Raw genomic sequence first — 24,017 nt, forward strand, 5'->3', positions numbered from 1 at the left:
GTCTCCATTCAAGCACAGGTATGCAGATAACTCAACAAAACTGTTTCAAGGCATCTGCAACGAGTAAGCCAAGAGCCTGTAATCTGCATCCCTTTATCCACAGCTCATCACAGATCACATTTTCAGTGGTGTTGTATCTGCAAAAATGGGACAAGATACCAATGGGTTGATGTACTCTTTACAGATGAGTTGTTTTAGTCTTTCCTCCGATTCTAGACGACACTTGATCTGGCACACAAGAGTGGTACTGCATACCATCTCAAGAATGTTCTTGAAAGAGATAAATAGGACTGTGCTGGAATCATGGTGTAGGGAGGTTATACTTAATGGATGCATTGAGTTACAAGTGCTGGAAAAAGGGACTAACTGGTGAGTGATATTGCAATGATGTTCTTCAATATAATGTTCAATTGTTCTGTGGTGCTGTAAGCAAGAATTTATTTTTATGGATGACAATGCCACACCAGACAAACCCACAGAACATGTTGGGATGCAATAGGGAGACACACTGCTGCTCGAAATTCCCCTTCAGAAAACGAACGAGGCTGGCCCACTCCTCCTTGCTCTGAAAGAAGGGTGGGTCAGTTTTCCTCAACGTGAGAACTGCATCGCAGTTTGGGGCGGACACATTCCATACTGAAATGTCTTTACATAGTTTCTGTAAGCACTTGTCCATTAATTCCTTAACTACATCCTTAGGAAATTTGTAACTGCAATTTAATTTGTACAAAATGACACATTTTTTGTGTAATATAATTGATTAGTATGCTGGTAATAAATTTATGTCCATATTTGGCTGTGGTCATGAAAATGGTTTTTCATATACAAGTAAAATGTAATTCATCCTTAGCTTTTGAGCTAACTTAAAGAAAAAAAGTTTGCTTTCACTTCTGCTTCACTCACTCTTCTGTGAAAAACTGCTCACTTTATACAATCCTAAATCTGCCTTATCCCTAAAATACAACTCATATTTGAAGTATATATTTATATATACTTCAAATACATGACTATGACAAAAAAAAAACTCCTGTGATAGAATGAATTTTTTGTGTTGGGCAGGTACATTGCTGGATAGATGTTCCTGTATGTATAGCCAGTGGAATGACAACATAATTTCCACCTTCACATCAGTTGTAAGCTAGACTTCTTCTTATGCAGCTTTTCCCACTTAAGTAGGGTCACTTGCAATGTACAACTAAAAGGTTCTTCATACCTCCCCAAGGGAGGTACACTTCACAATTTGGGTACCCCTGATATAGACTATATTCAATTCAGATTAGCGCTATAAGCTAAGATTAAGTTGTAAGCTAGACTAAAAAGTAAAAACACAGTATGTTCATTTTCTGTTTCTGGTATTCTTGTTCTGCAAATAGGATTTCAAAATAGGAGAAGAATCTGACTCAAGATGGATATGTACTTTGCATGATAATGCAAGGCTGCAGATTAGAGACTAATGTAGAAAGGGTTTTTCACTTGGTTACAAAGTAAATTATACTTTCCAAGAAATTATATTCTTGTTTAATCCTTTACTTGAGTGTGAGCAAACAAAGTTTGTGCATTTCTTGGCAATTTTAACACAAGCCTACATATTTCACATCTGATTCTTCCGAAGTATTTGATCTTATAGAAAGGTATGGATGTCAAGTAATTCCTCATCCCTACACATGGACCTTTCAGACTTTAATCTGTTCTGAAGTTAAAAGAACCACTCTGCAGGAAATGCTTCGCTACCACTGACTGTTGAAGTACCCCAACTTATCAAACACATCAGCAAAGGACTGCTGACAGAATGCAACCCAATGTTGGGCAGCAGTGAAAGAAGAATAGATATTATACTGAAAGCCTGTAAATGTATTTTGTTAAATAAATGTTTGGTTTCACAACAAGAATACAGTGTTCAGAACTTTGTAAAACCATAGACACTTCATTTTAATTTACTTAAAAATACAATATTTGAATCTATACAGTGAATTGTTAAAAACTCATTAATAATATTCTATTAAATTGTACAAGTTTTCTGCAATAATAAAATATTTGACTGATGTTCAATTCTATATAAATATTTTTCTAAAAAACCAGTAACAATTTCAGATTTTAAGATTTCATTCCTATATCTTGTCTAAATTTGATATTTTACTGTTGGAATTTGATTAGAAGACAAGAATGACTTTGCAAATTATGCTTTGTATTGAAAATGCATAAAAACACTGATGAAATTTAAAAAATAAATAAAATTCTGAAGGGCCCACAATATTATTTAGTGATGAAAATAAATCAGCTGAAATACAAAATTACTCCTTATGTTAAAAAAAAAAAAATAATAATAAAAAGAAATAAAACAATTTATATAATTATTTTTCAAAAATAAAATAAAATGTGCAAAAAAAAAAGTTAATATCAATCAAATAAAATTAGCTGGAATAGGTGAATGATGCCATCACTTGACTACCAACAGACTGCAATTTTGAATCCCACAATGGCAAGGATATTTGTGAAAGCCCTTTAGGTGATACATCATTTTGCTACCAGTATAAGATCATTATCTTGTTTACCAAAGGCCTGAAATAGCTTGAACAGTGACCATGTTTAGTTCCTAAGCAAGTGCTGACCATAGGATTTGTTATAGTAAATTTCCTTTAGAACACATGCTTGTGTGGATTTGGTCAGAACTTTTCAGTAGTTTGTTACACTGAGTGGTTTTTATAATGATGCTTGCTATGGTTTTTTCCATATGTCATGGGTAGGATTAACATAAAAAAAAAAGCTCTACAGTTGGCAATAAAAAAAAAACTACTTTTTTTTTTTTTTGCTAAACACTTCTCCACTCTTAAGTAGCAATGTATAGTTGTCCTACTTTCTCAAAAGCTTTTTTTTTAAGTTATCAAATTCCTGCTATGTAAAAAATTAAGTTTGATATTATCTCAAAAGTCATATTGGAATTACAGACACGTAAACTTATAAAAACAATACAAATGAAATGAGTTTGTATCGATAAAAGACTCAAAGTTTACAAGACTACAAGAAATTACTATATGAATGTATATGCATCAATAATCAGACCCTTTTTGAAAATGATAATGTAAGAATGCCATGAGCCTAAAAAGAATTTTTAATTATGATTTGCCCATTCCTGTTAAATTCAAAACCTCGAGTTTAACTGAATCAGTGAAAAACATTTTACACATAAGAATAATGAAATGAATTCTAGTTACCTGAGTTGTTGTATACAAATGAGTATAACCCATTCTGTTGTAGTCTACTTTAAACTGGTAAACTCCATAAACATCAGGAAGTTTAAATTCAGCCATATATTTGCTACCTAGAAGATAAACTTTAATTCAATATATAAATAATATGCATATTATTATATGTTCAGATAACATATTAGATAACTACCTCTGTTCAAATCCATTATTTGGTTATTTATATGTGCTAACCTCAAGTAATTCAACATCCAAATAACTAAGTAGTTGAGTAATGAAAAAAACTAAGTATCCAAGAGTAATATAAGTGATGAGATAAACTGTACAAAACTTCAAACTCAAAAAAACAAAGTTTTTCCCCTCATTAAAAAAAGAGGCAACTATGCTGCTACAACCCATATTAAATGGCCTCATTAGCAACCTGCACACAGAACGTCAAGGGCAAAATGTACTTGTTTACAAAATAGATGATTTAACATAAATCTAACACATCTAATAATAGCATTTAACACTATTTATTACTCATTGTGACTGTATATTCTCAATTAACTACTCATATTGGTAAATAACTGACTAGTTTTATTGATCACCTAAACCTACAATTACATTGCTATGTCCAGGATTACCTGGACTTCAGTTAACTGAAGGTTTGATTACTTGTGGATCAAACAATTAAGAGTTCACAGTATAAGAAACCTCAAGTTTTTTTAAATAAAAAAAAAAGTGAAACAGCAGAGTATCGTCATTTTTTTGGTGGTTGTCTTGTCCTTTAAAGAATCTTAAATGTTTCCATGTGCTCCTTGAACTGCTTTGGCTATGTCAATGATTTTGTTTGTACAGAGCTGTTGTTCAGGATTAGGATCTATTTCTTGCAAGGCTGCTGTAATTGCTGGACAGGTAAAGATGTGAGTGGGTGTCAGTTCAGTATTGGGGCAGTTGCTGCAGTTTTTATATATTCTGGTATCATCTGTATTGATCTTCATTCCTCTATAATGTCCTGTTCATAGTTTTGCTATCGTGATGGAGGTCTTTCTGTCAGCATTGATTTCGGGAATTTGTTGTTGTATCACTGATTTCAGCGGAATTAATTTAGCTTTTGCTAGTGCGTTAGCAACAGCAAGAGTTATCATGCTAGTTTCTTGGTTGAGTTCTCTGGCCTCTTTTGCTAATTTATCAGCTGCTTCATTGTAATCAATGCCTACATGAGCAGGAATCCATTGTAAAATGCAACTTTTTCCTAAGCACATTAGTTGATTTAAGAATTTATGGGTGTCTTGTGTGAGCTTGGTATTGCCATTTTATTGCCTCCATAGCTGATCTTGAGTCACTGTAAATTATAATTCCCTCAGATTGTTGAGATGATGATAATTTTAAGTAGGCTTCGAGTGCTTTATTTATTGCATAAAGTTCGCTGGTAAAATTGGAAGCGATTCTCCCAGATCCAACTTTTATTGAAAGTTTTTCGCCTTTCGGGAGTAGAAGGAGAACACCAGTGCCCCCATTAATCATATTGGTGTGTCTGACAATCCATCAGTATAAAAAATAACCTGTTTGGAGGATGAAAGAAGGTTAATAGTATTTAGGCCTTTTTCTATGAGCATTTCTTTTGATTCTTTTTTTTGTACAGAGTTTGGTAAGGTTTAGATTTATGGAGGTATTTGAAGGTAAAGGACTGGAAAATAGGGGTTCTTTGTTTATGTGGACAATTAGCTGATCAAGATCTATTTTCTTCCTGATAGTGTCATCATATTGTAAAGTTGATGATCTGTGAAGTCTGCATTTTTGATTCCAATATTCATAAGTTTTTAGGGAGATATGATCGTTTTGATAGCTTCTGATATTATTTATGAATTTTATGGTGGCAAATTTTCGTCTGTCCTCCAGCAAGTCAAGCCCACATTCCTGTTGGGCTCTTAGTGGATGAGACTGCACCAATGATAATCTTGGATGCTTTTGCTTGTATTTTGTCTAATTTTTCCTTTACCGATGAGGCTGAAGGTAACCAGATAGGTGCTGCATATTCCATTATTGGCCTTTTCAGTATATTTCATTTTTTTTAGAGTTCTGTTAGAAGTTTTAGAGATGTATTGTGCAAAACGTAATTCCTGACCAAAGTATTTTGGATTTGTGACTTTTTCAATTAGCTTGTTGTTGATCATGACTTTGGGTTTTCACTATATAATTTAAGGAAATTACAACGTACTAGGATATACATTAAAATAAATTTTAATATATTTCAATATTTCGGCAACATCACCTTGCCATTTTCAAGAACTTAAGTACAAGACACGTGCACGCAGGCACAACAAAACAGTAAGTAAGGAAGAAGTAGGAAGCTATTATTTCTCCTAAAGTCCTGATTGTGCCCTCTAGCGGGCAATGTTGGTATTCTTGGGCGATTGGGCTGAAGGTCTTCTGATGTAGGTTTCCCAAATTTGAGGAAGTCTCATGCAGCCAAATTTGTTGAGGTGTGGATCGTTTCTTAGGGCTGAAGCTGATTCCATGAAAAGCCTTTCATATCTGTATTTGCTATGGTGTATTATCCTGGCTTTCTTCCACTGTATTCTATGGCAGGTATCCAGCGCATGGTCAGCAAGACCAGGGTGGCTGTATTGGTGAAAACGGATGTAGTCCTTGTGTTCTGAAATTCTGATATTTGCTGTCCTGCCTGTTTGGCCAAAGTAGGACAGCTTACAGCTGCAAGGGTCCTGGTATACACCAGGTAGGTCTGGGGGGGGGGGGGGGGAGGTTGGTCTTTAGTAGAGCAGATAAGGGATGCCAATTTTTTATATGGTCTGTAACAAGAAGTTATGTTTTTTTAAGATTTTTGTGATTTTTTCCGAGGTGCCTCGGATGTAGGGTATGGTGATGGATTTAGAGTAATCCTTGTTGTGAGGGGGGGGGGGAAGGTTGTGGTTTACTGGTTTCAATATTTTTTTGATTTTTGGGGGGGAGGGGGGATAGCCATTGGCTGAGAAAGTGTTGCGAATGTGGTTTAGTTCTGTGGTTAGGGCATTGTCATTCGAGCAGATAAGTTTAGCCCTGTTGTGTAGTGTCTTAATGACTCCATATTGTTGTGAGGAGGGGTGGTGGGATTGTTGGTGAATGTATCTGCCTGTATGGGTGGGTTTTCTATATACTGAGAAAACCAAGGTTCCATCAGGCTGGCGGGTGACTAGTGTGTCTAAGAAAGGAATGCAGTTGTTTTTTGCCTCTTCCAGGGTGAATTTGATTCTGGGGTGTTGGTTGTTTAAGTGTGTTAAGAAGGAAAGGAGTGCATCGGAGCCATGTGGCCAAATAGCGAATACATCATCTACATAGCGAAGCCAAATGGTTGGTTTTTGTGGGGCAGAGTTTAAGGCTTTCTCTTCAAAAGTCTCCATATAAAAGTTGGCCAAGGGTGGGGAGAGTGGAGAACCCATGGCTGTCCCCTCTATTTGTTTGTAGAATTTTCCTTGCCAAACAAAATAGCCTGAGTTCATTGTGAACTGAAATAGGGCTGTGATATCGGGAGGAAATTTAGCTTGGATTAGCTCTAAGGATTCTTTGAGTGGGACATTTGTGAATAAGGAGGAGACATCAAAACTGACCATTATGTCAGTGTATTTGAGTGTAAGGTTTTCTATGCTGGCTTTGAAGTGGGCTGAGTTTTTTTTTTTATGTATGAAGGTGTGTTGCCAGTATAGTGTGAGAGTTTTGGCCAAATGTTTAGCTAGTTTGTATGTGGGGGAATCAATGCCATCCACTATGGGACATAATGGCACATTTTCCTTGTGAATTTTTGGGAGTCCATAAATACGGGGGAGGGGGGGGGTATGGAGTTATATGGTTTTAATTTGTTAGTGATTTCCACAGGCCAAGAAGTGACCTTCTTAAGGAGCCTGTGGAGTTTTCTAATTTGTGAGTTGGTGGGATTGTGCTCGATAGGGAGGTAAGTGGCCCGATCTAACAATAGAGATTTCAGCTTACCTGTGTAATCTTTTTGGTTAAGCAATACTGTGGCATTCCCTTTGTCAGCTTTGGTGATTATTATTTTCTTTAATTCTAACAGAGATTTAATTTCTTTACTGGGCATGTTGGTTTTAGGTGGTTTAGCTTTGGTCAGAACACAAGCTACATCCAGTCTGATATCGTTGGCGATGTGGCTTGGAAGGTGTCGAATCCCGCGTTCAATTCATATCATGATATCCTCAGCAGGTATTCTTCTGGGCGCAATGGTGAAGTTGTGGCCACGTGCGAGGGCGTCGAGTGCTTCAGGTTTCACACTAAGTGACGACAGGTTAACTACCGTTTCGGTAGGAAGTTGCGGTTTCAAGATCGCGTCCTTTTTTAAATTTTCAAATTTTTTGATGTGTCGATCTCGTACTTTTTTAAATTCTTTCTCCGCTGCGCTTTCTCCTCACTTACTGTTTTGTTGTGCCTGCGTGCACGTGTCTTGTACTTAAGTTCTTGAAAATGGCAACGTGACGTTGCCGAAATATTGAAATATATTAAAATTTATTTTAATGTATATCCTAGTACATTGTAATTTCCTTAAATTATATAGTGAAAATGCATAACCAACGTCTAAGCCTTTCCACGAGAATCATGACTTTGGGATTGTAGGAATGTCTATTTTTCCTGTCTGTACTAAAGGTGCTTAGTTTTGTTTTGTCTGGGTTGATTTTGAGTTTAAGTTCATCTGACCATTTTTCTAATCCTCTCATGGATTTATTTAGAATCTCCTCTGATTCTTTGATTTTAGCACTAGTGTGCCAGATGGCTATATCATCTGCATAGCAAGCTACTTTTGTGTCTTCTGTAAGGTAGGGATGAATATTACTGACATATAAAAGGAATAGTAAGGGACTGTGTACTGAGCCCTGGGGAACATCAGTCATTTTTTGGTGTACTATATATAATACAATACAATAAATATTTCATAACAAATTTGTGATCAACTTTTTTATCCAAATATTTTATAATCAGCTCATAAATTACTTACCCTCTTTGTACTCCATGTTATTTCCTCCAGTTATTATCTCTGCAACTTTCCAGCTTATGCATGTCACAAAAATTATATAGAATTCTATATAATTTTTGTTACATATGTAAATTGTGAAAGTTATTAATTTATTTGTAATAAATTTGTCTTAAAGTGAAAAGTGATCATCCTGACAATCTCTATTTGGCCTGAATCCAGCTTGCTCTTCACCAAGCTTCCTTCCACAATTGTTCTTAGCTGTTTCTCAAGTACACTTCCATAAATTTTACAGTAACACTCAGTAAGGAAATATCTGTGTAATCACAAATTCAGTTTTATTTCCCTTTTTATAGATGGGGTATTATGAGAGTTCTGCTCCAATCATTCAGAATTCAACCCTCTGACCAGGCCTTCTGAATTATATAATGCAGCCACTGTAAAACTTTTATACCTCCATATATGAGCATTTCTAGTCTAATTTCTGTAGCAAAGAGTGCAAATACAACTCAAAAGATAATTGCAATGCAAAGATAAGGATGTAATTTTGCCTCTTTAGAAGGCCTTGATTAAGACCTCGCTTGGACTATTGTATGCAGGTCTGGTTTCCATTGCGATTCTGTGGAGAGAGAGGGGGAGGAGGAGAGAGTAGGTATGCAAAGGTGAGTGTTAAAGTGATATCTGGATTGGGGAAATACTGATTATGAAGACAGATTGAGAATTTGTAGACTGCAGACACTAGCAAACAGGAGGAAGAGGGGTGATATGATTGAAAGGGTCATACAGGATTTGAGTTGATGGAATTTTTCATTTTATGGAAGGTGTGAAAAGGACAAAAGGGCATCCTTGGAAGCTGAGAATTAATGCAACTAAGAAGGGGGTGAGAGCTATATTTTTCTCTCATAGGGTGGTGTGTGATTGAAATGGACTGCCATTAGATGTTGTACATGCAAGCGGTGGGAATGAATTCAAGAAAAGTATGATAGCTGGTGCATGTAGTACGTGGCCTCCCTTAACTCCCCAAACCGGCCACGATGTCTATAGACGTCCAGCTAAATCAGGATACGAAGCTCTATAATCCATTGAATAACATGGATAAGAAGTGCAATTTGGTGTCACTATTTCATCCACATTTGCCGGTATGGAGGTTAAGGAGTCCTTGACTCCCTGGAGGTCTTAATAATAATATTTTCATCTATTCCAGCTGCCTTTCCATGTGTCAGGTTTTTGATGACTTTTTCTACTTCAAGTATGGATATGTATTCTTGACTGAATTCCTGTTGGGAGTTTCTACTATTGTGCTGACACTGCTCGTTTTATTTAACAGTCTTCCGAAGTAATTACTCCAGACATCTAGAATATCTTTATCTTCAGTTTTCATGTCACCTTTATCATCTCTGATTTTTTTTTTTTCCCCTCCATTTCTAAGTTTTTTCAAGAATATTTTACCACCTTCCTGATATTTATTTTTTATGTTCTTATCAAAGTCTTCCCATGACTTTTGTTTAGCTAGTTTTACATAGTGCTTCACTTTCCTATATTTTTCTCTGTATTCTCTACGAACAAGCTGTCTAACTTGCCAGGAACTTTCCTTGACTGCCTCTTTAACTTCCTGAGTCCACACTATGGAGTTCTGATTTTCTGTCCTTACAAACAACCTAACCACATACCTCTCTGGCTGAATCAATGAATGTTTTCTTCAGGGTTATTTGCCACTAAAACTTCAGTTTGGTTATTGTTTTCAAACTCTTTCATTTTTTCTTCAATGATGTTGAAGAAAAAATGTGTATTTGTTATATATGTGTTTGTGTATTTGAGTCTACAGTTCACCTCTGAAAGCTGCTCAACCTTGAAATGAATTTTGTCTTCTTATGTAACCTGAAAGAAAAGATATTTTCTAAAAAAAAAAAAAAAAAAATTATGAAAAAAATTTTAGGTGTTTTTCAGAACTTTCCATATACCTCTTCCCCCATATACTCTTGTGTCCTGAACCAGTAAGAAAACATCCCTATCAACTATAACATAGTTAATGAGACTGCTTATTTCTTATATCTTCTCTCCATGTGAATTTGTGCACATTTTTATGTTGGAACATGCCGTTAGTAATAACTAATCCATGTCCTAAACAGAAATCCAGCAAGCATCATTTTACATTTATTATTATAAATGTAAAATGATGCAATCATTTTACATTTATAATAATAATAATGGTAAATGGTCATGGTAAATATAATAATAATAATGGTAAATGGTCAAATTCCACATGACAGAATGTGGAATCAGAATCTCCTTATTTCTACAAGTCAGTATCCTCTGCATTATTCCCAGAATTCATTGTGTTGTCCTCACAATTTTGGCAATATGTCCTAAATTTTAGATCCTTATCCACCATCCCCCCCAAGATCTGTTATTTCCTCTACCTCCAACAGTATATCCCCACCAAGAGTAAATTCTACATCCCATCTTTGTTTTCCAAATTTTAAAACCTTATTACACTTTGAAACATAAATAACTTTATTTTGAAATACTTTCCAAATTCAAAAAACATAAAGTGCTTTACCTTTTTTATTAAGAGGTGTCCTGACAAATGGATCTATTCTCACAAATTCTAGCTGCAAGTCATTGGCATCAAATGGAATCCATTTGCCATCCTTTAAAATCTCCACTTCAATACTGTATATCTATTTTTAAAAAAAAATGAATTTTTATTATTCAGTATTTTTAATTAAATTGTCACCTATCTATGTTATTTAATGAGAGATTAAAGGATACTTAATATGAAGAATTTGCTGATTGCAGAGCATCATTATTCACATAGGATTCTATGATTGTCCAACTTATCCATATGTGCACTACCAATTTCTTACCAACATTGTTTTTTTTTTTTTTTTTTTTTCAAATTAGTTAATTATATCATCTCTACTATGATCACTTCCTACCTTTTCATCCTCTGAGATATTCATAATTGCATCATGCCATCTAAATCTTCTTCAAAAATGGAATGGGTATTTCCCATGCCAGTTTTGCTTCAAATCCATTTTGCAAATCTTTCATCTTCCTCATCTGTTTAAGTGACCATACTACAATAGAAGTTTTTTCACTTCGTTAAACTATAAATTAAAGATGCCAAGAAGTTATATTCTTGATTTAATCCTAGAATCCAAGAAGTTATTAGCCTCTATATTCAAGTCATCTGGTCTAGAAGATATTTCAAGTACAAACTTTGTTTGCTGGACAAAGGATTAAACCAAGAATATAATTTCTTGGCATCTAATTCATACAACAATAGATTGACATTGCTTCCACATTCTTAATCATTAAAATATCATGTTACTTCCTAATATCTTCAATTTTTAATATGGTTTGTATTTAAGCCATCACGTTCCCTCCTCTTATTTTCCTTAAAACTCTCATATCTGTACCCTCCAATCTAACTCCTTACATTAAAAACTGGTTTTAATTAGAACTAGCTCCTAAGCATAGCATCATCAAATTCCTGACATATACCCTCAAGGGGTGTAGTGTACAGGATATGATAGTACTACATGAAAAATTTACATCATTACCAACTTCCTATCTACAATTTTCTTCCATATCAGTCTGTTACTTGTCAAGACTCCAATATTATCATTAACAGATCTTATATTTCTGTTGTCTAAGGCACATTGAACTGTATCAATCCACCTATATCTTGGTCTTCCTCTGGGTCATTTTCCTAAAAACATGGCGGAGAAAACATGTTTTGCTAATCTTTCCTCGCCCATTCTGTTTAAGTGACCATACCACCTGAGATTAGCTATGCTAACGCATTCCTGGATGCCGACAATGTCAAGTTCTTTCCTAATATCCTCGTTTTTAATATGATATTGCCATTGATGCCATCTGTTCATGCCTCTAATCTTTCTCAGGACTCTCATATCTGCAGTCTCTAGTCTTTGGTCAAGTGTTTTACTTCTGACACAGCTCTCAGATCCATAAATTAAAACTGGTTTGAACACTGTCTTGTATACAGCTAATTTAGTGTTCTGACTAATTTCTCTCTTATTCCATATGAATTTATTCAATTAACTTCACCATACCAGCTTTGTTGATGTCTATTTCCATATTTAATTTACCATCTTCATTAAAAATCGTGCCTAAATAGCTGAAATGTTTTACTTGTTCCACAGGTTTCCCGTTCACAACACCGTTGACATTTTCAACAATTCTACCTATTTTCATGGTCTTTGTCTTTTTAATGCTGACCTTCATACCATATCTATTACAAGAGTTATTTAATTTAGTCAGAGAATCTTACAGACTTGTAGCGAATTTATTTAGAAGTATAACATCATCCACATAAAGCAAAGAGCTGACATTAACATCTCCAATTCTGATATCATGTTTAATACCACTTTCCTTCATAATGTGATCCATATCGATAATGAATAACAGAGGGGATAATGTATATCCTTGTCTCACACCAGATTTAACATTAAACCATCTTCCTGTACTTCCTTCAATTCTAACTGCTGACTTACAACTCAAATACTGACTAAGTATTGCTTGATATAATGCCCCATTGACACTATATAAGTGTAGCATATTGAATAGCTTCTCTCTTGGCACCTTCTCATATGCCTTTTCCAGATCGACAAAACTTAAATACAGATCTGTGTTATATTCCCATGATTTCTCAACTATTTGTTGTAAAGTGAAGATCTGATCCAGACAGCCTCTATTTGGCCTGAATCCAGCTTTTTCTTCACCAAGCCTTTCTTCCACAATTCTTCTCAACCGTTTCTCAAGTATACTTGCATAAATCTTACCAGGAACACTCAGCAGGGAAATACCTCTGTAATTCTCACATTCAGTTTTATTTCCCTTTTTATATATGGGTACTATTAGAGCTCTACCCCAATCATTGGGAATTCGTCCCTCTGTCCAGGCTTTCTGAACTATGAAGTTCAGTCACTGTAAGACTTTTATACCACCATACTTTAGCATTTCAGGTAGAATATCATCTACTCCTGCTGCCTTTCCACATTTCAAGCCTTTGATGGCTTTTTCTACTTCAAGTATGGATATGTATTCCTGACTATATGTCTGTTGAGTGTTTTTTTACCACTGTGCTATCACTGATTGTTTTATTTAGCAATTTTTCGAAGTAATTACTCCATACTTCAAGGATATCTTTTTCTCCTGTTTTCATGTCAACTTCATCATCTCTAACTTCTTTACAGTACTCTTTCCTCCATTTCTAACCTTCTTCAATAACCTCCAGAATATCTTACCACCTTCTTGATATTTATTTTCTATGTTCTTGCCAAAGTCCTCCCATGACTTTTGTTTAGCTAGTTTTACACAGAGTTTAGCTTTCTTACATTTGTCTCTGTATTCTCTAAGAGCAAAAGCTGACTTATTTGCCAGGAACTTTTGATATGCTTTCTTCTTTTCCTTCACTGCCTCTTTAACTTCCTGTGTCCACCATGGAGTTCTGATTTTTCTATCCTTGCAGACAACCTCATCACATGCCTCTCTGGTTGAATCAATCAGGGTTTTCTTCAAGGCTTGCCACTGAATCTCCAAGGTTTGGTTCCTGTTCTCAAACTCTTTCATTTTTTTTTCAATAATCTTTGTGTATTTTATTTAGTCTACAGTTCATATCTGAGAGCTGCTCAACTTTTATTCGCTTTAAAACTTTTTTACATGTTATTCTTTTCAATATGAAATTCAATTTTATCCTGCTCAAGACTAAATAGTGATTGCTTCCAATTTCAAATCCTCTGTACACTCTGGCGTCCTGCACAAGGGAGAAACATCACTATCAACAATAAAATAGTCAATGAGACTTTTCTTATTCCTTGCCTCTTCTCTCCATGTGAATTTGTGCACATTTTTATGTTGGAATATGGTGTTAGTAATAACCGGTTCATGTCCTGAGCAGAAATCCAACAGGTATTTGCCATTATTATTGGCTTTACTGTTTTCTCCAAATTTTCCCAAAATATTTTTGTATGTCTGGAAATTACTCTGCTATTTAGATCCCCCCAACAAGGACCAACTTTTCCCTTTTCATTGTGTCAGTTGCTTTTTCTAAAGCATCAAAAAATTTTTCTCCATTTCTACCTGAGTAGAACCTTCTGTGGGACCATAGGCACAAATAAGTCTCATTGTCCAGTTCCCCATTCTCATATTTGCCCACATCACTCTACTTGAGACTGCCTGCCATTCAAGAAGATTATTAGCTTCATATTTAGTGTTGAATAATATGGCTACTCCTTCTTTTTCTTGATTGTCATTGCCTGAATATAACATTTTGTATTTATTGTTCAGAAAGATCTCACCGTTTTTGTCTTTTTTTGTTTCAGTTGCCCCTATTATGTCGATCTGGTACTTATCTAATTCCTCAGCTAGCTCCACCTCTTCGCCATTCACGCTTCTTATGTTGATAATACCGATCTTTAACTCTGGTTATGTTGAGTTGGGGTGTTTTTTCAGATTTCTTCCAGTAGATGACTTTTCGCTGTTCGCCTCGGTTTCCTGGCTAAAACAACGGAGGCCCTGTTCAACTGGGTGACACCCCAGCCGGCATGAAGTTCTGTCATGCTGTACCATTATCTTCCATATTGGTCCAAGCCAATAAGAATGCAATTTGCTCGGCCAAATCCCAAATTGCCAGCCCATCCTCGTTCGTTCAATATCCAGGTAGATACCCAACAGTGTGCACCACGAGAAGGTGAAGATTGGACATTAGGTCACAAGCCCTGGTCGGTTCTCCACATTCCCTTAAAGGCTATGTGGAGGTCTCCTCTCAGTTATTTTATTTATTTCCATACATAAATATGCCATCTTCACTATACATGAAAAAATTCAACCATTCTATACATTTACAATTGAGAATATAGTTAACGCTTTAGATTGGATCATTTTCATCTTTTCAATCTTGATTTCCATACTAAATTTGTCCCAGCAGTAATTTAATATAACAAAAGCAGGGGTTGTTTAAGGATCAAAGCTAGATATCTGAGAGGAGACCCTTCTAGACTTTTAAGGAATACAGAGAACTAGCCAGGACTTCTTTACTTAATGTCCAATTCTCAATTTCTTGTGATACACTTCATTAGTAGGTATTTACCTGGATATACTGAATGAAGAAGAATGGACTGGCAGTTTGGAGGTTAGCTAACCAAATTGTATTCTTGATTGGTTTAAACTAAAAGACAATGATGAAACAAGATCAGGAATCATGCCAACTGAGGCGTTGTCCAGATAAACAAAGCCCCTTACTGTTTTTATGAAATGAATGAAAACCCTCCCACTGGTTTAGAACACAGACTAGTCATCACTAATGCCATGTTCCAACATAAAGATGTGCACAGACTTAGATGGAGAGAAGATATAAGGAATAAATGTCTGACTAAGTTATTGTGGATAGCAATATCTTCACATTGGTTCAGAACACAAGAGTACATAGAGAATGTGAAATAGGAAGTGATTGCCGATTAATTTTGAGCAGAATAAAATTAAATTCCATAATGAAAAGGAAAATATGTAAGGAATACAGAGAACTAGCCAGGACTTCTTTACCTAATGTCCAATTCTCAATTTCTTGTGATACACTTCATTAGTAGGTATTTACCTTATTTACCGAATCAAAGTTAGGCAGCATTCAGAGACAACCTACAAAATGAAGTATACAAATAATATTGGAAGAGAAATGAAGCAGTTTGAAAACAATAATCAAACCTTGGAGACACAGTGAATCTGAAGTAAACTGACTGATTCAACCAGAGAAAGAGGCATGGTAAAGTTGTATGCAAGGACAAAAAAATAAAATCTAAACACAAAAAAAAGTGAAAGGGTGCTGGAAAAGAAGAAAAGCTTATTGAAAATTACCAACAGGTTGACAGATGCCCTAAAAGAATACAGAGAAAAATGTAAGAAAGCAAGGCAGATTAGGTAAAGATAAGCAGATATATAAAGCCAACCTGATTGGCCAAGTGATTAGCATACCCCACTCGACAACCAATAAGTTGTTTGTTTGTTTGAATCCTACTGTGAGCATGGATGTTTGTAAAAGCCTGCTCTGGGTGAGCTTGAATAGCTTTGAGTTTATTTATAAGGCTTGTCTGTTGTTGTTGTTGTTTTTTTTTAAATATAAAGGAGGTGGCTAAATATACTGAAAAATCTTAAAAATGGAGCAAAGAATACTGGAAGAAGAGTCAGAGATAAAGATGACATGAAAACTGAAGTGACAAATCTGGTAGAAAATATTGAAGAGAAATACAATGAGTAGTACATATTAATACTTGAATAGAAAAAACCATCAAAAACCTAAAATGTGAGAAGGCAGCTAGAGTAGATATTCAACCAGAAATGCTCAAAAGTTTTTACAGTAGATACAATGCATAATTCAGAAAGCCTAGTCGAATTCCAGATGATTCAAGTACAGCTCTCATAGGACAACCATCTATAAAAAGAGAAACAGAACTGAATATGAGAATTATAGAGAAATTTACCTGATTGTTTCTGGTACTCAGGAAGTGGATTTAGAAAGTTAAAGAGGCAATAAAGGAAAAGAAGAAAGCATATCAAAAGTTCCTGGCATTAAGTCACCTTGTGCTCTCAGAGAATAGAGAGAAAAATGTAAGAAAGCAAAGCATTATGTAAAACTAGCTAAATAAGTCACAGAAAGACTTTGGTAAGAACATACAAAAATAAATAACAGAAAGGTGGCAAAATATTCTGGAAGCTATTGAAAAAGCTTAGAAATGGAGGAAAGAGTACTGTAAAAAGACATGCTCTCAACTCCAAACATAAGGGTTCTTTTGAAGAAGACTAGGGTCCTTGCTAGAATGTAGTGCTGCTTAACACTGCTCATCTAGCTAACTTTTTTTTTTTTTAACTACACATTGTTAGGACTTTAGTTATAATTATTATGCAGCTAATTTCACACTTTGTTTCTTCTGTTATATATGCTTGCAATTTCATTCCAATTTTTTTTTTCCATATTGAAACTGCCTATGATAGGTATAAATGAAAATTTTGTTTTTTCCCCCATGTAAGTAATCCATTTTTGTCTGAGATGACCATTTACAATTTCATACTATACTGTATATTTCAACTTCATAAAATCTCATTTTTATCTCCAATAATGTCTCTATGAAGAGAAAATATCAGTTGCTGTATAATCAACTCTGTTCCTCAGTAATGCATCACATAAACCCTCACCAGGTAGTCCTGTCATAGGCTTTTCTCGAGACTTCAGCTCTCCGAAGACCAATCACTCCAGCCAACACCACCCATCTATCTCATTGAAGGTCTTCCACTTCCTCTTTTTCCAATAGTTTTACCCTCTATTACTGTTTTGAAATCCTCCTTCCATGTACTGAAAGCATTAAATTATCAGCTGCACTCCTCTGTACTTCATTACCATTAAGCCTACAATATGACATCTTATTTTTTTTTTTTTTAATTTGCTATGATTCACAGCAGAGGATTTTGTTTAATGCAATATCCCATGCCAGCAAAATTTCTGATTATATTGTACCATCTGAGTACATGTTTTTATTTCAATCAAAACAAAATACACTAGTCTGCTAAGTCCAAATCACTAGCCCAACCCTATTTCTTCAGTATTCAAGTACAGTGGAACCTCTGTTCTCGAACACCTCTGTTCTTGAACAATTCAGTTACCAAACATATTTTCTGAACAAAAACGCCCCGGTTTCCGAACAGACAAATGGCAACCACGTGCTCTGAGTGCTGAGCTGTAAGGCAGGAAAGAGTCAGTTACGCGGCAGCCTTCATTCAGTGCAGACACCTGCTCAAATTTGCAGTGAGTTTTCAGATGATTCGAGTACAGCTCTCATAGCACAACCACCTATAAAAAGGGGAACAAAACTGAATATGAGAATTGTAGAGAAATTTACCTGATTGTTTCTGGTACTCAGGAAGTGGATTTAGAAAATTAGAGAGGCAATAAAGAAAAAGAAGAAAGCATATCAAAAGTTCCTGGCAAGTTAAGTCAGCTTGTGCTCTTAGAAAATAGAGAGAAAAATGTTCGATTTTCTTTGTGTTTTGTTTTCATAAATTATTATTAATTAAGCCACCATGGGGCCGCAGAAGAATAGTGATAGCAGCAAAGTGAAAAGAAAAGTTGTTAGAACCACCACGATAGAGATGAAAAAAGAAATCATATGCAAACACGAAAGTGGCGTTCGTGTCTCCGATCTTGCTATGCAGTTTGGTATGGCGAAATCAACGATCTGTATAATACTCAAAAATAAAGAGGCGATCAATTTTCGTCTATATTTTATCTATTTATTGTGTTTATTCTTTTTATGTAAGAATAAGATTTTATGCATTTTCATTATGTTTGTATACGATCTTATGCATGAAGTACTGTTGCAAAGGTTCAAATAAACAATCATCTGGGGTTCGGGAATGGATTAATCCATTTTACATTAATTCTTATGGGAAAATGGTTTCAGTTTTCGAACAATTTGGTTTCAGAACAGCCTTCGGGAACAAATTAAGTTCGACAACCGAGGTTCCACTGTATATATTTATTAACTGAGTGCACCACAGGAAAGTGAGAATCCTAGTGAATTCTCCATGCTCCTTATGTAAAGATCTCGTCAAAGTAGTACAGTTTTGATTAGTAGACAACTTCTAAACAAGTTATGCAAATGAAAATTACTCAACAAGATGTCTAAACAATCAGCCCAGAATACAGTTGTTCCGAGATTTTAATATATTAACACACACACACAAAACCCATTTCTTAGATATTCTTGATTTACAATTAAGCTATCAATGATAAGAAATATATGATAATTTCATGCATAAAATAAATATTCTGAGTTTAGGTGGGAAATATCTAAAGAAATAGCCTAGCTAATGCAATACACTTTTCTAACTGAACAGAAAAATTAAGGCATTTTATACCACTTCGTCCAAAATAGTGTAAGAGTCACATGGCCGGACATCTCCTTTTTTGTAATATCTTATGTTACTTGATCTAAGAACTCCTCTTTCTTTAAATACCCACTGAGCTAATGCGCTAGAAAGTACTTGATTGCCAGATTTCTCATACCTACATATGTGAAAGATTAAAAAAAGTCTAATGAAGCTCATCATAAACAGAATTTTAAATAACACAAAAAGTAATTGTACAATGCCGTTTCTTAATAAATTATTTACAATTTTATTTTTGAACATTATCTTAAAACAAATATACCCAAATTAATAGAATTTTCTGAACCCTTAGATTCATATTGCTCGAATTTTACACTAAGAAATGCGATCAGTAAGCTTGAATTTCTGGAGCTATACCTTATTCCATTTTACCTTATTCCAAAAGCTATACCCTTGATTTAATTCCTCAGACTTGTTTAAAATACTAGAAGAATTAAAATTAGAAAAAAAAGTTGTACAGCCTATAGATGTCATTTCTATTTCTGTTCTTATTCAAATACCATCTTGCAGGTATATTATTTTGATAGGTTAAGTCAAACAATTTATAACTTAACTTCAAATTATATAGTAGTTGTCATAAATTAACTATAAAAAAAAGTGAAAGAATGAAAGGAACGAAAAATAAAAATGAAATAAGAGGTGAATTACAAAATCAATATGATGATATTATTATTACCTAACACCTCCAGGGAGCCCAAAGACTCATCAAGGGAGGGGTACGTACTCTACAACTCTCCTTCTCCACCAATCCACCAACTGCAACTACTACTTTCATCACCCACACGAACGCCATTTACCTAGTAATTTCACAGACAATCACAAACTTCTATGCCAACAGCAGGATTTGAACTTGCAGCCTTTTGGCTGGAGAGCGGATACGCTAACCACTCGGCAAACCAGGCTGGCATTTGTGGCATGAAACAATATAAAACTAATAAATAATAAAAAGATTAAAATATTAAAAGATACCTTTGATCCATAATTTTAAATTGGTTTGAACATTGTTTTAGGTTGTTTTTTTTTTACCTTATTCCAAAAACTTATTCGACTAACTCCACACCATATCAGCTTTGCTCATTCTGTTACATATTTCCAAATTTAATTTGCCATTCAAAAAAATTGTGCCTAAAATAGCTGCAATATTTTACTTGTTCTGTAATTTGCCACTGAGAATACAGTTGATGTTTTTGCCATGTTGCTTCTGTGTATTCCTGTTTTTATAGATGGATACTATGATAGTTCTACTCCAATCATATAGAACTAACCTTCAGACAAGGTGTTTCAAATTTTGCAGTATAGCCACTGTAAAACTTTTATACCTACATATTTGAGAATTTCTGGAAATTTAAGACACTTTTATAAATCTGCATCTCAACTCACACTTTACTATTTACATCTTCAACTGACAAGAACCAACATTATTGCTTTTTTCTTTGAGTTGTCCTTAATGACAAAAATTTTCTGCTCCTTTAGTACCTTATCTAAAAACGTAAAGTATGGATAAGTAGTATTGTCCAATTTTCTGACAGTTTCACTTGTCAGTCCACTTGAAATTATATCTCATTCAATGAAAATCATGTCTAGTGCTCATTTATATATATCATCTCATTTTTTTCAGTTCCTTATTGCCTGAATATAACGTATGAATTATTATCAAGAGCTGATTTTGTTTTGTTTTATTTATTTATTTTCCAGCTCCAGTTGAAGTAAATTAGTTAATTACAACGTTCAAATATCTGACACTTCCAGGAAATCAAGGATGCATTGAGGGAAGCCATACATTACCCATACCAGCTATCATACATTCTCTTAAACTCATTCATGCTACATTTACTCACTATTTCAAACTGTTTCACTCTCACTATCTGTGCAAGAAAAATCTAGCTCTTATCCCTTTCTTAACCATATACAAACTTTCATGGATTTCTTCATGTTCTCTCCCCACCTTCCATATAATGAAATTTCCAATTTTATGAACTCAGAAGTTCATAAACCTCTATCCTGTTACCCCCCTTCTCCTGTTTACCAGTGTCTGAAGAAGTATCCAATCTATCCTCAATCTACATTCTATAACCCCAATATAATCTTGTAATCCTCCAAACCCAGGAGACGAAATCTACTAACAATCATCTAGGTGGAATAATATCAAGGCCTTGTAAAGAGGCAAAATGACTTCCTTATCCTTATGTTAATGGTCATTTCAACATTGCAGTTATCCTCTGAGTTGTATTTGCAGCTCAGAGGATAACTCACAAACTTTGAACTTCAAGTTCCTATCCACTACAACTTCAAGATTTTTAGACTCTTCAGTTTCTTGTAGCATAATCTTGCCAAGATAATATAACATTGGAAATCTCATCAAGGCATATTACAATTGCAGGGTTATGCTACAAGAAAATAATATGCAAATGATAAATGTGGGATCTTGGAGTTATGGTGGATAGGAATTTCAAGCTCAAAGGTATTATAGCGATATTACTTTTCAACCAATAGAGGATACAACTTGCTTATGTGAAGTCTCAAATTATTATTCTATCTTCATTCTTACAGTAACTAGATAGCGATTTTTAAATGAGAAGGAATGATCATTTGTTCAGAACAAGTTCTGTCTGCATTTCTTTACAGGATATATGACAGTTTCATCCTATTTAGGTCTCTGAGCAGGTCCAAAATTCCCTACCGCCCATAAACAACCATCAACATTGAGAAATGGCAAAAATCACAGAAATGTGATTGATCTGGTTTGAAATGATTAATAATAATTAAATTAATAATTAATCATTCTCAAGATAGCAGAAGGGCTGTAATTTATTCAGACCAATAAAAATTCAGAGCCTGAAGAATTTTAACCAAGGAATCTACATGCATATGAAAAGACAGATGGAACATGATATTTTTAAGAAAGTTTTATGCAGGTCAGATCTTGCTAAATAATAAGCATAGGATGTTATATTTGAACAATAATGATCAAGAAAAGGAGTAGGGATAGCATTCAACACAAAACACGAAGGTAAACTTCTTGATTGGAAGGCAGTTTCAAGTAGTTATGTGGGCAAACTTCAAAATGAGGAAATGGGCAACGTAACTTATTTTTACCTATGATCCCACAAAAGGTACTCCTAAGGAAGAAAGGCAGGAATTTGAGTCATTAAGTAGATGAAGAAATAAGAAAAGTCTCTCATTGACTATGTCATTGTGAGGCTTTTATTTTTTTTATTCTTATTTGTGAGGCTTTATAAATTTGTATGTACACATAGAAATATAAAATTTCATTTTAGTTTTTCTTATCTTGAAGATAGAATATGGTAGTTGCATTTGTACTAGAAGACAGTGATTTTAAAATATTTAGCTTTGCCTTCTCACATTTTTTTATACAACTCCCAACCATAAAAGGTTGTAAACCTATAGTACATTACTACTGTAGGTGCGATAAGGATTTTTTTTTTTTTAAATTAACACCACACTCGGCTGTGTTTCTAATGCATGTCATGTCTGGCAGCCTCTCACTTGTCTGCATAGTATGTCCTAACTGCATCGAACAGGTACATTTTTACACATTTGTTTAATATATGTGGTACACCAGTTTCAAGTTTTTTCATAGAATTTTCATTATATCTAATATTTATGAACTGTCTTCATGGTATAGAAAATATTTTCTTATTTTGAGTTTATAAATATATAACGTTTCCTTCTAAAACTATTTATGCACCGAATAAGTGAAGTACATATAAATATCTAGCAATACGAGGGTGAATTTATAATTTCAAAATTATTTTTATTTTTCAACATAATCTCTCTTAAGACTAATACATTTATTCCAGAGGTGCTCCAGCGCCATTATCCCATCCCTGTAGTGGTTCTCAGTAAGATCTGCAAAATACCCGTCTACAGCTGCAATCAGCTCTTGATTCGAAGAAAAATGCTGACCAGCAAGGAAGAGTTTTAGTTTTGGGAAGAGACAAAAGTCAGAGGGAGCCAAATCTGGGGAATAGGGTGGATGTTCCAACAATTCATAGTGCAGATCCCTTAATTTTCCCATTGCCAAAACACTTTTGTGGTCAGGCGCATTGTCCTGATGAAAAATGATTTTTTCTTCTGCAAACTGGGTCTTTTCTCACGAATATTTTCGTCTAGTCTGGTTAAAAGATCGGAATAATATTCTCCAGTTATTGTTTTACAGTTTTTCAAGATAATTAATAAACAAAACACCTTTATCATCCCAAAACACCGATGCCATGACCTTTCCTGCTGATGGAACTGACTTTGTCTTCTTTGGCACTGAACCACTGTAGAATATATTTTACATGAAGAATTGCAAATGAAAAAGCTTTGCGCAAGATGGGTGCTGCGTTTGCTTACAGCAGATCAAAAACACACTTGCATGAAAATCTTTGAACAGTGCTTGGAGCGTTTTAACAAGAATAAAACTGATTTTGTGCATTGATTTATTACTATGGATGAGACTTGGATTTACTATTACACACTAGAATCCAAACTTCTGTCCACTGTTGACTGCTGTTTGGATTCTAGTGTGTAATAGTAAATCCAAGTCTCATCCATAGTAATAAATCAATGCACAAAATCAGTTTTATTCTTGTTAAAACACTCCAAGCACTGTTCAAAGATTTTCATGCAAGTGTGTTTTTGATCTGCTGTAAGCAAACGCAGCTTGCGCAAAGCTTTTTCATTTGCAATTCTTCATGTAAAATATATTCTACACATTCTTTCGAAATACCTATAGTCTCAGCAATTTCACGCTCTTTGACTCCAGGGTCATCCAATACCATATTGTGCACTAGATCAATGATTTCTGGTGTTGTTATACTTTTTGGACATCCTTCACATGGATCATCTTCAAGGCTGGTATGGCCCGTTTAAACTCGGCAGCCCAT

The 24,017-nt window shown here is 34.7% G+C and overlaps 1 protein-coding gene across 1 annotated transcript in view; it reads right to left on the reverse strand.

The window, feature by feature from the left end:
• The window catches only part of Ost48 (dolichyl-diphosphooligosaccharide--protein glycosyltransferase non-catalytic subunit Ost48), a 98,580-nt gene that overhangs the window by 11,923 nt on the left and 62,640 nt on the right, over positions 1–24,017 (reverse strand). Inside the window, exons 8-10 of the mRNA XM_090391409.1 lie at positions 19,096–19,243; positions 10,724–10,844; positions 3,213–3,319 (exon numbers count right to left, since the gene is read on the reverse strand). Of these exons, the coding sequence (XP_090247535.1) occupies positions 3,213–3,319; positions 10,724–10,844; positions 19,096–19,243 (376 nt within the window). The remainder of the gene's footprint in view (positions 1–3,212; positions 3,320–10,723; positions 10,845–19,095; positions 19,244–24,017) is intronic.

This window comes from Typopeltis vanoorti, chromosome 4 (genome assembly GCF_054136105.1).
Source record: "Typopeltis vanoorti isolate ZY-2024b chromosome 4, IOZ_Tvanoo_1.0, whole genome shotgun sequence".
Classification (NCBI taxonomy): domain Eukaryota; kingdom Metazoa; phylum Arthropoda; class Arachnida; order Uropygi; family Thelyphonidae; genus Typopeltis; species Typopeltis vanoorti.